Here is a 12,313-nt window from a genome sequence, read left to right on the forward strand (position 1 = left end):
GCGAGCTACTCGATTGTCCCTTTGACTACACTGAGGGATCATAACCTACTCTCGGCTAGATGGGTGCCACCGACTCTTACATGGGCGGATAGGAATCACTCGTTTGTCCCTCTAACTACACATAGGGATCACAAACTTGCGCTTTTCTTAATATGCCCAGATGGGTGCCACTCGCATATCCTTTCTGATTACGTGTAAGGATTGCAACCTACTCTTTTCTTAATACGGCTAGATGGGCACCACTCGAACCTCACATGGGCGGTTGAGAGTCACTCATTTGTCCCTCCGACTACACATAGGGATTACAAACCTACTCTCTTCTTAATACGACCAGATGAGCGCTACTCGCATGTCCTTCTGATTACATGTAGGGATCACAACCTACTCTCTTCTTAATACGGGTAGATGGGTGCCACTCGTATGTCTTTCTGACTATAGGGATCACAACCTAATCTCGGTCATATGGGCACCACGACCCTAAAATGGGCATCTAACTATAGGGATCACAACCTAATCTCGGTCATATGGGCACCACGACCCTAACATGGGCATCTAACTATGGGGATCACAAACCTACTCTCTCCTTAATACAACTAGATTGGTGCCACTCTGTATGTCCTTCTGACTACGTGTAGGGATCATAACCTACTCTCTTCTTAATATGACGGTAAATTTGGCATTTGAAGTTTAAAAAGAAAAAAGAAAAAAAAGAAATGGAAAAAAAGGGAGCTCATCCTCATTGCCCACCATGCTCTGTCACTCCCAATTCTGCGATCTCAGCCGTTGATGGGCCGAATTCATGAAGGTTATGTCTATGAAATCTAGGGCTTACACCATCATCATCTTCTTCTTCTTCTCACCTTCTTACCCTCCTTCCCCATCGCTTTCACCTCCCCTCCCATGTCTTCCAATTTCCACCACCACCATCGTCACCACCCAAATCTTCCTTTCAACTCTCAGATCTTCCCCCCTTCTTGTCCCCACCTCGCCGACTTCCGTTCTCGAAATGGTTCCAAGTCCTTCCGCCTTCTACAAGACTGTCTTCGCGTCAAGCCCCCCGGTGGCCGCGCCGCCATCCGTCGAGACCCCAACGAGGTTCCCCGATGTGGTTCCTGCGGTGATTCCGCTCGTCCAAGGCTATATGCTTGTGTGACCTGCGCCGCCGTGTCCTGTCACGCGCCGCCCTCCCATTCCCATGCCGCGGCTCACGCCGAATCAATGCCGCCAGGTCATGAGATCGCTGTCGACGTCGATCGTGCCGAGCTTTTTTGCTGTGCTTGCCGCGACCAGGTTTATGATCGCGACTTTGACGCTGCAGTGGTGTTGGCTCAAACGACGGCGTCTACTCTTGGCGGGAATGCGGTCTCTTCCAGTGGAGCACCGCCGTCGCAGCCTCTGCTCCCGCCGGAGAATCTGAGGAAGCGGCGGAGGGTTGATTATCAGCCGTGGGTACCGGATCTGAGGGAGAGGGTTTTAGTGGGTGCTAATTCGAGTCCACTTGATTGTGCGAATTCCAATCCGGGTTCTGAATCTGAGTTGCCCTGGGGGTTGCGGGGATTGAACAATTTGGGGAATACGTGTTTTATGAACTCGGTCTTGCAAGCATTGCTGCATACTCCGCCGTTGAGGAATTTTTTCTTGAGTGATCGTCACAATCGCTATTTTTGTCAGAGAAATGTCAATGTGGGCAATAAAAATTCGAATGCCAACGATGGAAATGGCAGTAAAAATTCGCGCAGCTGTCTGGCTTGTGATCTGGATTCTATATTTTCTGCTGTCTTCTCCGGTGATCGGATCCCTTACAGCCCAGCAAAATTTTTATTGAGGTTTCAATCTGATGCATTTCTTGATCGTGATTTTCTCTTTCTTAGAATGTTTGATTCTTCAATGTTCGATTAGTTTTCTTTACTTTCGTTGTAAAGATGGGGTTCTTTTTTTCTTTCCAATTCACTCAATTGTTGTCTCATTGCAGCTGGTGGCAACATGCTGCAAACCTCGCAAGTTATGAACAACAAGATGCACACGAATTTTTCATCTCTATTCTCGAAGGCATCCACGAAAAGGTAGACAAAGATCGGCGAAAACCTTACAGTCAAGGTAAATTCCTGCTTTTCAATGTTCTGTTTGCTTTAAGATCCTTTTCACACAATGTACATGTTGTATTTACTTTTTCTCCCCCCCTCTCTCTCCTTTTGTTATTTCCTGTTTTCTTTTTTGCACTGGTTGCTGTTTGAAAGTCAAAGAACAGAATCATTTTCAAGTTTAGTTTGTTGCAAAATATGCTTTTTTTTTTTTTTTTTTTTTTTTTTTTTTTTTTTTNCTTATGATACTTTGTTCTTGTAAATACCAAATTATGTGCGGAACCTTGATGACGGCCCTGTATCGGCCTCCCGGGCATGGATTTTATGTATTCTTCATTGTTACATTTCCCTCCGTGATCTAGAACATGTTTGGAAGTGATTTTGAAATAGTCAGGATCATTTTTGTTATGTTCAAATATGCTTTTATTCATTTAAAGTTGATTTCGCTGGCATGAAATTATGTTTAGAAGTGAAAAATCGAGTATTTAATTGATTTCGAAGAATCAAATACATGTTTTTAGAGTGATTTTGAACATGAGAAAGCAATTTCAACGATCTTAGAGTCACTCCCAAACAAGCCTTTAGGCACTTCTCGAACACTTTTTTTATTGCACGAAATGCTCCTCGTGAAGTTGAAATGTTATGTATCCTTTCTAATACTATCATCTAGACGTGTGATTCTCTGTTACTGAGTTGTGAGCTCCATACTCTTGGCTTTTTACCATCAATGAAATCCTACTGATTTTGGTGCCGCAACACTTGTTTTGAAAACTACATCTAACCAAAGACTAATTGTCCCCATCCATTGACCCTTCCTGGCTTCGCCAGTTCTGCCAGGCATTCAGATAGGTGAATTGAGGCTGGAAAAGTTACTAATTGTATCGGCTGTCCATGATAAGGCTTGTCAGTTACTCTGCATCATTAAATAGCTTGGTTGTACATCTCCAACTGACTTCTTGGATAAGATGTCTCATTTGAATGGTGGGAAAATCCTTAGCTGCTTAAGTGGGTATTTTTATATTTTCACTCGAAAAGCCCGGTCAACAGTCGATGGATAACCCAAAGGCATATCATGTGAATGAAATTTGCTGCATTGCATATAAGAAAGACGATCAGCTTAAACTGATTTTTAATGATCACCTTATTTTATGTATATCAGCGTGTGTTTTTTCCCAAGCCAAGATAATTCATAGTGATGTGTATAAAGTTGGGAAGTAACCGTAAAATTTAACTGCAGGGTTTGAGTCTAGGAATGTTGCTATTGCTCTAGGAGTTGACAAGTGCTCAAAGATTTAGGGCTAATTTCCAAACTGAACCTGCTGGCTTGATGGTTTTTTCTACTTCTCACTTGTAAGTCAACTTTTTCTCAACCAACTTGGTTATGAGTTACTAGTAGGATCAACCACCTCACGTTTTTCTCACGCTAAAAATCCCTTTGTTCGAGTCCAATTTGCATTGTTGAGCTGAACACATTGACAATTATGAACCCATTCATGAGGAAAGGTCAGACCAGGTTTGTTAAGGATCACTGGTTCCTGGAAAATCTCCTAAACAATCCTCCATTAATGTCAAAGTTTCCAATATGAATAAAGATATTAATTATAAGCATAACTCGCTCGAGAAACGTATTGACGAATTCGAATAAATTTTGAGCTTCTTTTATCATGGTTTTTTAGAAAAATCATTTAGATTGATATTTGCATTGGCATCGTCATAAAACTAAGGCTCCGTACACTTCATTCATGTTAGATGGCTGTGGTTTATGGAGTTAAGCTTACTTGAAATGAATTTTTATGCCGCTGTCTTCTAGATTTTGTCTTAGCGCAGCATTTAACTATTAAGTTCTGATTTTGGTGTATGAGAATAATTCTGATTTTAGAATATTATTTCATTATAGTATTGAATGACTTATCCCTGTCTCTTTTCCAGTGCAGGCAATGGAGACTGTTGTATTGCTCATAGAGTATTTTCTGGCATACTGCGATCTGATGTCATGTGTATGGCATGTGGTTTTACATCAACAACTTATGATCCATGTGTAGACATCTCTTTGGATTTGGAACCAAATCTAGCGGGATCTGCGAAGATGGCGGCCACAAGGTCCAATCTTCCTTGCAATGGCGAGGCAGATTGCATGAACTCGAGCCAAAACCAGCGACTATCTTCCCTGGTGGGTTGTTTGGATCAATTCACTAGACCCGAAAAACTCGGGTCCGACCAAAAATTCTTCTGCCAACAGTGTCAAGTGCGGCAGGAATCGCTCAAACAGATGTCCATAAGAAAGCTTCCATTAGTTTCTTGTTTCCACATTAAAAGATTTGAGCATTCTTCAGTTCGAAAAATGTCGAGGAAGGTGGACCGATATTTGCAGTTTCCGTTTTCTTTAGACATGGCACCCTATCTCTCATCTTCAATCTTGAGAAATCGATTTGGTAATAGGATTTTTCCTTTCGATGGAGATGAACAAGATGGTTGTAACGAGACATCGTCTGAGTTCGAGTTGTTTGCCGTTATCACTCACAAAGGAAAATTAGACGCTGGTCATTACGTGACCTACTTGCGGCTAAGTAATCAATGGTATAAGTGCGACGATGCTTGGATTACCCAAGTCAACGAAAACATCGTCAGGGCTGCACAAGGATACATGATGTTTTATGTGCAGAAGATGCTCTATTACAAAGCAAGTGAGAAACAGAATGCTTCATAACTTGATTATGGGACTAGATCGGTTGAAACTCGATCGATTATGTTTGTTTTCCATTGAAGCCAGGAATCGATATTGTTTTCAGTGACAAGCTGAGCTCTAAGTGGATGCCTACACATTCTAGTAGAAGATCCAGGCGTGCCCAAACTTTTTGGGGAGGATCATTGTCAGATCCCTACTATTTGAAGGGAACTTCTGGTACTTTTTTCTAACTCCCTTTTCACTACTAATCAAGTAATGTTGGTGACTTGCCATGGAGTGTTTCAGTACATGGAGTTGTGGCTCAGCAGACAACTGATCTCTCTTCACATACCATGAAGAAGAGGTATGAAAAATCTAATTTTAGAGCTCTCTCTCTCTCTCTTTAGATATCTCTAAGAATTTCGGGTTCTTCGTGTCCCGGGCTTCCGATTTTGAAATTTATCCATCATTTTTTTTGGTGGAGAACCACCTATTAATTCAAACATGAAACAGTAACAGTACAATGAAAGGCTGCCTCTTCAGTCTTTTTATTACACGTGATTAATACTGATGAATTTAAGTCTCCATTGATTCTGTCTCTGATTAATCTATTTCTTGACATGAACATATGAACGTTTATGACATGTTCAGTCTGATTCTGTTGACATATGTTGCAAAAAAGTTGCAAAAAAGCTGTGTTCAAAGTCGAGTTTTGCTGTTGATGAAGAAAGAGTTCCCTATAAACTTGTGTGTACATTCCAAGTTCTTGTTGATCACACCCTTTGAGCTTTCTGAATATCTCTATCTGAACTTTGTTGTCAGCTATGAACCCTACAAGTCGAAATCGAAAAAAGGGAGAATTTTACAGCATTTGAAATTAAATTGTACAATCAAGTCGAAATCGACTCTTTTTATGTGATCGGGAACCGAGATGCTTTCTTTGGTAGATCGGATTGGAAATATTCAGTTTTCGTTTTCAAAACTATTCATTAGGGAAACAGCTTCATTTTGTTCTAAAAAACAGGTTGTACATGAACGTCGACACTCAATAGTTCGAGAGCGTGTAGTTTAGAAGTCTGATAATAATTGGTCTCTTACCCTAAAACATTTGATAAGAATAAACTTTCCTATGTTAGGCTTGTAAGTTAGACGTTTGTAACGGTCCGGGAATGTGAGTTATCAAACTCGCTTCACAAAATCTATAGCCTACTTAAATGTATATAATGGTGGATTACCACTTTTGACAATTTTAATTATCGATATATTTAAAATAATTGAGAGTTTATTATAAAGTTTTTTATAAAAAATTCAAATACTAAAACACTTAAGAAAAGTAAAAACGTTAGTAAACGGATAACGGGTTGAAATTTAATCAGTATACATCTAAGTAGGCCCTAAACATTTAAATAACTTACATTATATACATTTATATACTTAAAAGAGTTATTATTATACTTATTAGAATGATAAGATTATGTAAAATTTAGTAAGTGACATCAATTAATACCCTAATAATTAATCCATTGAATTAAGACATCAATAATTAATCCTTTAATTTCTTACCTTATTGAATTAAAAAAATCAAATTTGAAATTTAAATATTTTTTAATGGATTTTTCTTTAAAAAAGAAAAATACAAAAAGTGATATTGCATTGACCTCTCTCCTTCCACCACGTGTCTTTCATTACCCTTCCAGGTATTTATCGTGTGCAGCCATACTCATCGTAATCACATTCTTACCACGTGTCGCATTTTAAAATTAAACTATCATGGTTCTTTCCGCACCTTATAGTTACCCGTTGTCCTCTCTTGTGCTTCCGTTTCATTTCAGTTTCCAAATTGTGTTTCTGTCTTATCCCTTCTCTCTCGCCTTAGCCCTCGCAATTTTGCTCGCTCCTTTGTCCTCACCGTACTCGTCAATCGGAATCGGAATCGGAATCGGAATCTCAATCGGCCGGACCTTTGTTGGTCGGTTTCCGACAGGAAGTTCTGTAATTGGGTTGTGAACGTAATATTGGCTCAACTTTGGCTTGGTTCTTGGAGAAGTTGAGCTGATGCTATCGCTTCGACGATTTGTTTGATTGAATTCGGGTTGATTTCACTGGTGTTTTCTTGTTTGAGGTGAGAATTTATCTCTTTCTTTCACAATTTAGCTGAATTTATTGTTCTTATTTTTACGTATTCAATGGAAAAATCTGGTGAGTATATAGTATAGTTGAACTGGATATAGGTTGCTGTTTAGAAGGTATTTTATTGTGTCGTTGAGCTTGGAAGTGCGAATAGAGGGTAGGGAAAGATAAAAGAATGAGGATTTGTGGTGATGGTTAAGGACATGCATATCTTGGAAAATGTCGAGTCGTATCCGTTGAGTTTTTAGTAACTCTTGGTGTCTTTTTGCCTCATGATGTCTTGGATTATTAGGGTAGATCTTGTCAGATGGATTACAAGATTTTTTGGATTGAAGTTGATAATAGTGGATGTAAAGGGAAAGTGCTCGTCTATTGAAGAGAAGTGGACATAACATTATTTGGCCCCTTTGGATTAGATCTTGTGAACTCTCTCATATCGTTTCTAGTTGTGGTAGGAAAAATTTTTGTGATGATTTTTTTGGGAACTTGGAAGAGATGGAAAAGGGTGGATGTAGTTTTGAACTTGATTAAAGGAAATATGTTCCGGGTCTTTACAGAGGACTTCACATTAATTCAAGGTGGATAGACTTTTGAAGCGGACTGAAGGGAAACCGGGATGTTTTAGGCACACGACTTTATTGACTTAAAAAGTTCTCGTAGAGGTAGTTCAAGGGGTTAATGGGATCGACATTTATTACTGGGGATGAGGTGGGACAAGAATCTTTAGGTTTGTTTTTTGATGTGGTGAACTTTTGTTGGGTCTAAATGGTAGCCATTTTTACTGGGATGATCTATATTGCCGAGGAAGGGAGGGCCTTTGTCTGTCATCAGCAAGTGCTTACAAGATTGGACCTGCCCAAGGTCAAGCCATTTTATGCAAATAATTTGTGTTATTTTTCTTCTCATTTGGTGGACTTAGGAGGTGTGATCAATTGATAAGACACATGAACCATGGTATTTTCAGTTAATACTAGTGTAGGAAATTTTGAAATTAGAAAGTTTTTCTTCCATTCCTTTTTAATATTTTGCAGGCAGAATGAAGGGTGTTAGAAACTGGTTGTTTTCTCAATTATTATCCAAGTCAGTGGTTTCATCAAGACCATTACTGGGGAGTGACAGTTTCTTTGGTGAGGAAAATAAAGAACACGTGGATGAAGACCAAGATGGTGAAGGTACATATCAGTCTAATTGATGAATTTGTTTTTGTTTTAGATTCAAAATTTTCTTGCCTCTGCTGATTCCATAGATTTTGAGAAAATTCATAGCTTGTTTAGTTTACTTATTCAACAGGATCTCTTGTAAGGATGCTGCCACATTGAAATTATCATTGTTGGTCTAAACTATTAAGGGATATATTTTACACAATAGTGAAGGATTGATGTTCTATGTACCTTTGCTTTTTGTAAATTTTGGAACACAATGAAGCTCTGGTTCCCTGGGAACTTCTTGGAATTTAAACTTCCCCACTGCCACCGCCACCGCCACCGCCACATACACACACACGCACAAAAAGTGTAGTCTTGATGGTTATGCTGGAGTCTTTAAGGTCTTGGATTCCAAGCCTCTAGATAGAAAACTTTGAAATATATGGTGTCACTAGGTGCTAGCCTTGGAGTGTGTGAAGTTCCTAGGAGATTAGTATGTTGGGTCCTAAGCATAATGCCAGCGGAGTGGGGTCCTTTAATCTTCTTCTTATAAAAAAAAAAAAAATGTTTAAATACTATTTTAGTTTTTGTGCTTTCAATTTCGGTTTATTTTGGTCCCTGTACTTTCAATTTTGGTTCAGTTTGGTCCCTGTACTTTAAAAAATGATCCGTTTTTTAAGTGTTCAAGATCAAAATGGACATTTTGAAAGTACAGAGATGAAATGATCTAAAGTTGAGAGTACAAGGACCAAAATGAACATTTCGAAAATGTAGGGACCAAAGTAGTATTTAAATAAAAAGATTGAACTAGAAACAATTTCTCGAAGGCATAAAAGATCAAGGAATACTAGAGTGAAAAAAAAGTACAAAACAGAAAATACACCCATATAGTGATTAGCCATGAACATGAACTTGTCATAGACCTAAAAAAATGAACCCCTATTGAAAATGACTCTTTTACTGACTTTTGGTACCATCTTGAGAAAATTGAGAATATCGATAAGGGCCTTCCAAATCTGCTGCTAAAGATTTGAGTCATTTTGGCAGAGTTCTTTGTTGGTCATCAATACATTTATAGTTCCTTTTTTTTATCAATACTTTTAGTTGTTTGAATTTTTTCTTCCTGCCTGATTTGGTTGTTATTTGTATTTCATTAACAAATGAGTTAATTAACTATTTATGGTCACCATTTGTAAAGATTCAAGAAACATATATATTTATGTTCATCACTTGTAGAGATTCATATTCTGTTATCTCTTATCCTTGTACCCCAGCAGCCTTCGTGGTAGTTTGGCTTCACTTCTGTTATTTGTGGCTAGATGTAGGCTAAACTACTGAGCTTTCTGAACTTTTTTTAATGGCCAAGTTTATGCCTGGCTTTAACATTAATGTTCTTCTCTGTCAACCAATTTGTCCCAATGAGTCACAGGGTAGAAATATAATGTTGATGGTGCTATTTGGTCGCTGATCAGAGAAAATGGTTTTATTGAAGAATTCTTTACTGTTAAAGCTGCTTAGAATGAGCTACATTCTACTGTAGAATAATGTAAACTTGCTTTATAAACCGTTTCTGTTTTTTTTTTCCAAGTTTGCAAATTCTATAATAGCATCACATTATCTTTTGAAGTTGCTCAAGCAACCACTATTGTACCGCCCACTGCCCCTCATACATCAGACTCTGGCGGTAGTTTGGAGAATCAAGAAGATTTGGCCCTGGAACAGTCTCAACATAGCTCTAACAGGGTAAAGGTGGATGTGTTGACAATGATTGAGGACCTCCAAGTTCAGTTCTTTCGACTTCTGCAGAGAATCGGGCAGACATCGAACAATTTGCTAGTGGAAAAGGTCCTGTATCGAATACATCTAGCAACTTTGATACAGGTAGGAGAATCCGACCTCAAAAGAGTAAATCTTGAAAGAGGCAAAGCCAGAGAAAAAGCAGCTGAACAAGAAGCAGCTGGGATACCAGAATCAAGCTTCACATTTAGAGTACTTGTATTGGGAAAAACAGGAGTTGGCAAGAGTGCTACAATAAACTCCCTCTTTGATCAAGCAAAAACTGCAACTGATGCATTTCAACCTGCAACCGATCGTATTCAGGAGATTGTGGGAACGATCAATGGGATTAAAGTATCCTTCATTGATACCCCCGGTCTTTCCCAATCGTCCTCGGGAAATATGAAGAGAAATAAGAAAATCTTGTTTTCTGTGAAGAGATATATAAGGAAATCCCCACCAGATATTGTTTTGTACTTTGAGCGCCTTGACCTCATAAACAAGAATCATGCTGACTACTTTTTAATGAAGCTAATAAATGAGGTCTTTGGTCCTGCAATTTGGTTCAACACCATCCTAGTCTTGACACATTGTTCCTCAGCTCTTCCAGAAGGACCTGATGGATATCCTGTCTCCTTCGAATCATATGTGTCCCATTGCTCAGAGCTTTTGCAGCAAAATATACATCAGGCATTGTCGGACCCAAGACTTGAAAATCCCGTTCTCTTGGTCGAGAACCATCCTCAGTGTAAGAAAAATATTATGGGAGAAAAAGTTCTTCCAAATGGGCAGGCCTGGAGATCACATTTCTTGTTGTTGTGCATTTGTTATAAAGTTTTGGGCAGCATTAATACCCTATTGAAATTTCAAAATTGCATTGAGCTAGGGCCATTAGCTGCTAATACCCGGCTGCCTTCACTTCCCCACTTACTCTCATCTATTTTACGGCGCCGAAATACGACAAGTCCATCAGATGTAGACTATGACATTGAAGCTATTCTAATCAGGGACAATGAAGAAGATGAGTACGATGATCTACCTTCGATTCGCATTCTGACAAAATCCCAATTCGAGAAGCTGTCGAACTCACAGAAAAAGGAATACCTGGATGAGCTGGAATACAGGGAAACTCTATATTTAAAGAAACAGCTAAGAGAAGAGTATCAAAGGAGGAAGGAAATCAAGCTTTTAAAACATAGAGACTCGGAACACAATGATAATAATGGTGATTTGCAGGCATCGCCCGAGGCGGAAGCTGTTCTGCTTCCAGATATGGCTGTCCCACCCAGTTTCGACTCAGATTGTCCTGTTCATAGATATCGTTGCATCGCAGTAGATGATCAGTGGATTGTGAGACCTGTTCTTGACCCACAAGGATGGGATCATGATGTAGGCTTCGATGGGATAAATCTCGAAACAGCGATGGAGATGAACAAAAATGTTTTTACCTCAGTCACTGGGCAGGTGAGTAAAGATAAGCGTTTCTTTAACATTCAATCTGAGTGTGCTGCCTCTTACATGGATTCTAGGGGATCTTCTTATACTTTAGGTCTAGATGTTCAATCTTCTGGTACAGATAGGATATACACTGTTCATAGTAATGCTAAGCTGGGGAACATTAAGCACAGCCATCCTGGAATTGGACTTTCTCTGATATCTTTCAAGAGAAATTGCTATTATGGTGTGAAGCTTGAAGATACCATATCGATAGGTAAGCGAGTGAAGCTCGTAGCCAATGGCGGTCGTATAGAAGGAGCAGGACAAATGGCATATGGTGGAAGCATAGTAGCTACTTTAAGAGGTGAAGACTACCCAGTGAGGAATGACCATCTCAGTCTAACGATGACCGTCCTCTCTTTCGACAAGGAAACCATCCTGAGCGGGAATGTAGAGTCTGAGTTTCGGCTTAGCCGAAGCATGAGACTGTCGGTTAACGCCAACTTAAATACACGTAAAATGGGTCAGATCTGCATAAAAACAAGTAGCTGTGAGCATTTGCAGATTGCTTTGATTTCTGGTTTTACAATCTTGAGAGCCCTTCTGCGTAGAAAGGAAATTGAAACGATGTAGCTTCCGATGGATCGATGCCGTTCTGAACTCAAAGCTGAGACTAATCTGCCATCGTTTTCAGTTGGTAGAGATCTAAATAAGAGACGTTGTAATAGACCACATGATTAATCTTTTTGTTGTGTCTGTACTCCATTGCTTTCCCAGAGAAGTATATTGGTGATTGGTAGCAGAGATAGGTGTTTGCCCAACAGTTCTCAGGAATTTTACTGGCGATGTTGGCCGAAAGATCTGTAGGCTTGGGTCAAAATTGAGTTGATAATTGTACAGAGATATATAAGGTTAGCCTTTGTTCTTAAACTTCCAGAATAAATTCCATTTTTTGATCCATGTGTACTATAATGTCTTCATTGAGACGAAATTCTGTATTGGTTTTTTTCCCTAGCCCAAGTTGTTCAAAGCAAGTATAGTAAAGGTTTCTAACTTGTTTTTAATATTAAAAGGGATGT

General features: G+C 39.2%; 2 protein-coding genes across 3 annotated transcripts; both read left to right on the plus strand.

The window, feature by feature from the left end:
- The first annotated feature begins 753 nt into the window (after nt 1-753).
- On the plus strand, nt 754-5,616 carry LOC111805975 (ubiquitin carboxyl-terminal hydrolase 22-like). 2 transcript variants are annotated; one of them, XR_002816724.1, is made up of 4 exons: nt 754-1,826; nt 1,973-2,097; nt 4,016-5,110; nt 5,398-5,616. XR_002816724.1 is itself a non-coding variant. In XM_023691287.1 (3 exons), exons 1-3 carry the CDS (start codon nt 901-903, stop codon nt 4,786-4,788), a joined length of 1,824 nt encoding a protein of 607 aa, XP_023547055.1. In that variant the 5' UTR covers nt 754-900; the 3' UTR covers nt 4,789-5,616. The 2 variants fall into 2 exon arrangements, 1 of the variants encoding a protein (XP_023547055.1); XM_023691287.1 differs by having other exon boundaries at nt 4,016-5,616.
- A 964-nt stretch (nt 5,617-6,580) lies between these two features.
- On the plus strand, nt 6,581-12,200 carry LOC111805177 (translocase of chloroplast 90, chloroplastic-like). The gene is made up of 3 exons (XM_023690106.1): nt 6,581-6,868; nt 7,908-8,048; nt 9,649-12,200. The coding sequence occupies exons 2-3, from the start codon at nt 7,913-7,915 to the stop codon at nt 11,865-11,867; spliced, it is 2,355 nt and encodes a 784-aa protein (XP_023545874.1). The 5' UTR covers nt 6,581-6,868; nt 7,908-7,912; the 3' UTR covers nt 11,868-12,200.
- Nucleotides 12,201-12,313: the final 113 nt, after the last annotated feature.

Source organism: Cucurbita pepo, chromosome LG11 (assembly GCF_002806865.2).
Source record: "Cucurbita pepo subsp. pepo cultivar mu-cu-16 chromosome LG11, ASM280686v2, whole genome shotgun sequence".
Classification (NCBI taxonomy): Eukaryota; Viridiplantae; Streptophyta; class Magnoliopsida; order Cucurbitales; family Cucurbitaceae; genus Cucurbita; species Cucurbita pepo.

Coding starts and splice junctions, on each gene's coding strand:
- LOC111805177 (XM_023690106.1), top strand. CDS start 7,913: ATGAAGGGTGTTAGAAACTGGTTGTTTTCTCAATTATTATCCAAGTCA. Junction 8,049..9,648: donor TGAAGACCAAGATGGTGAAG/GTACATATCAGT, acceptor TATCTTTTGAAG/TTGCTCAAGCAACCACTATT.
- LOC111805975 (XM_023691287.1), top strand. CDS start 901: ATGTCTTCCAATTTCCACCACCACCATCGTCACCACCCAAATCTTCCT. Junction 1,827..1,972: donor CCAGCAAAATTTTTATTGAG/GTTTCAATCTGA, acceptor GTCTCATTGCAG/CTGGTGGCAACATGCTGCAA. Junction 2,098..4,015: donor GCGAAAACCTTACAGTCAAG/GTAAATTCCTGC, acceptor TTTCCAGTGCAG/GCAATGGAGACTGTTGTATT.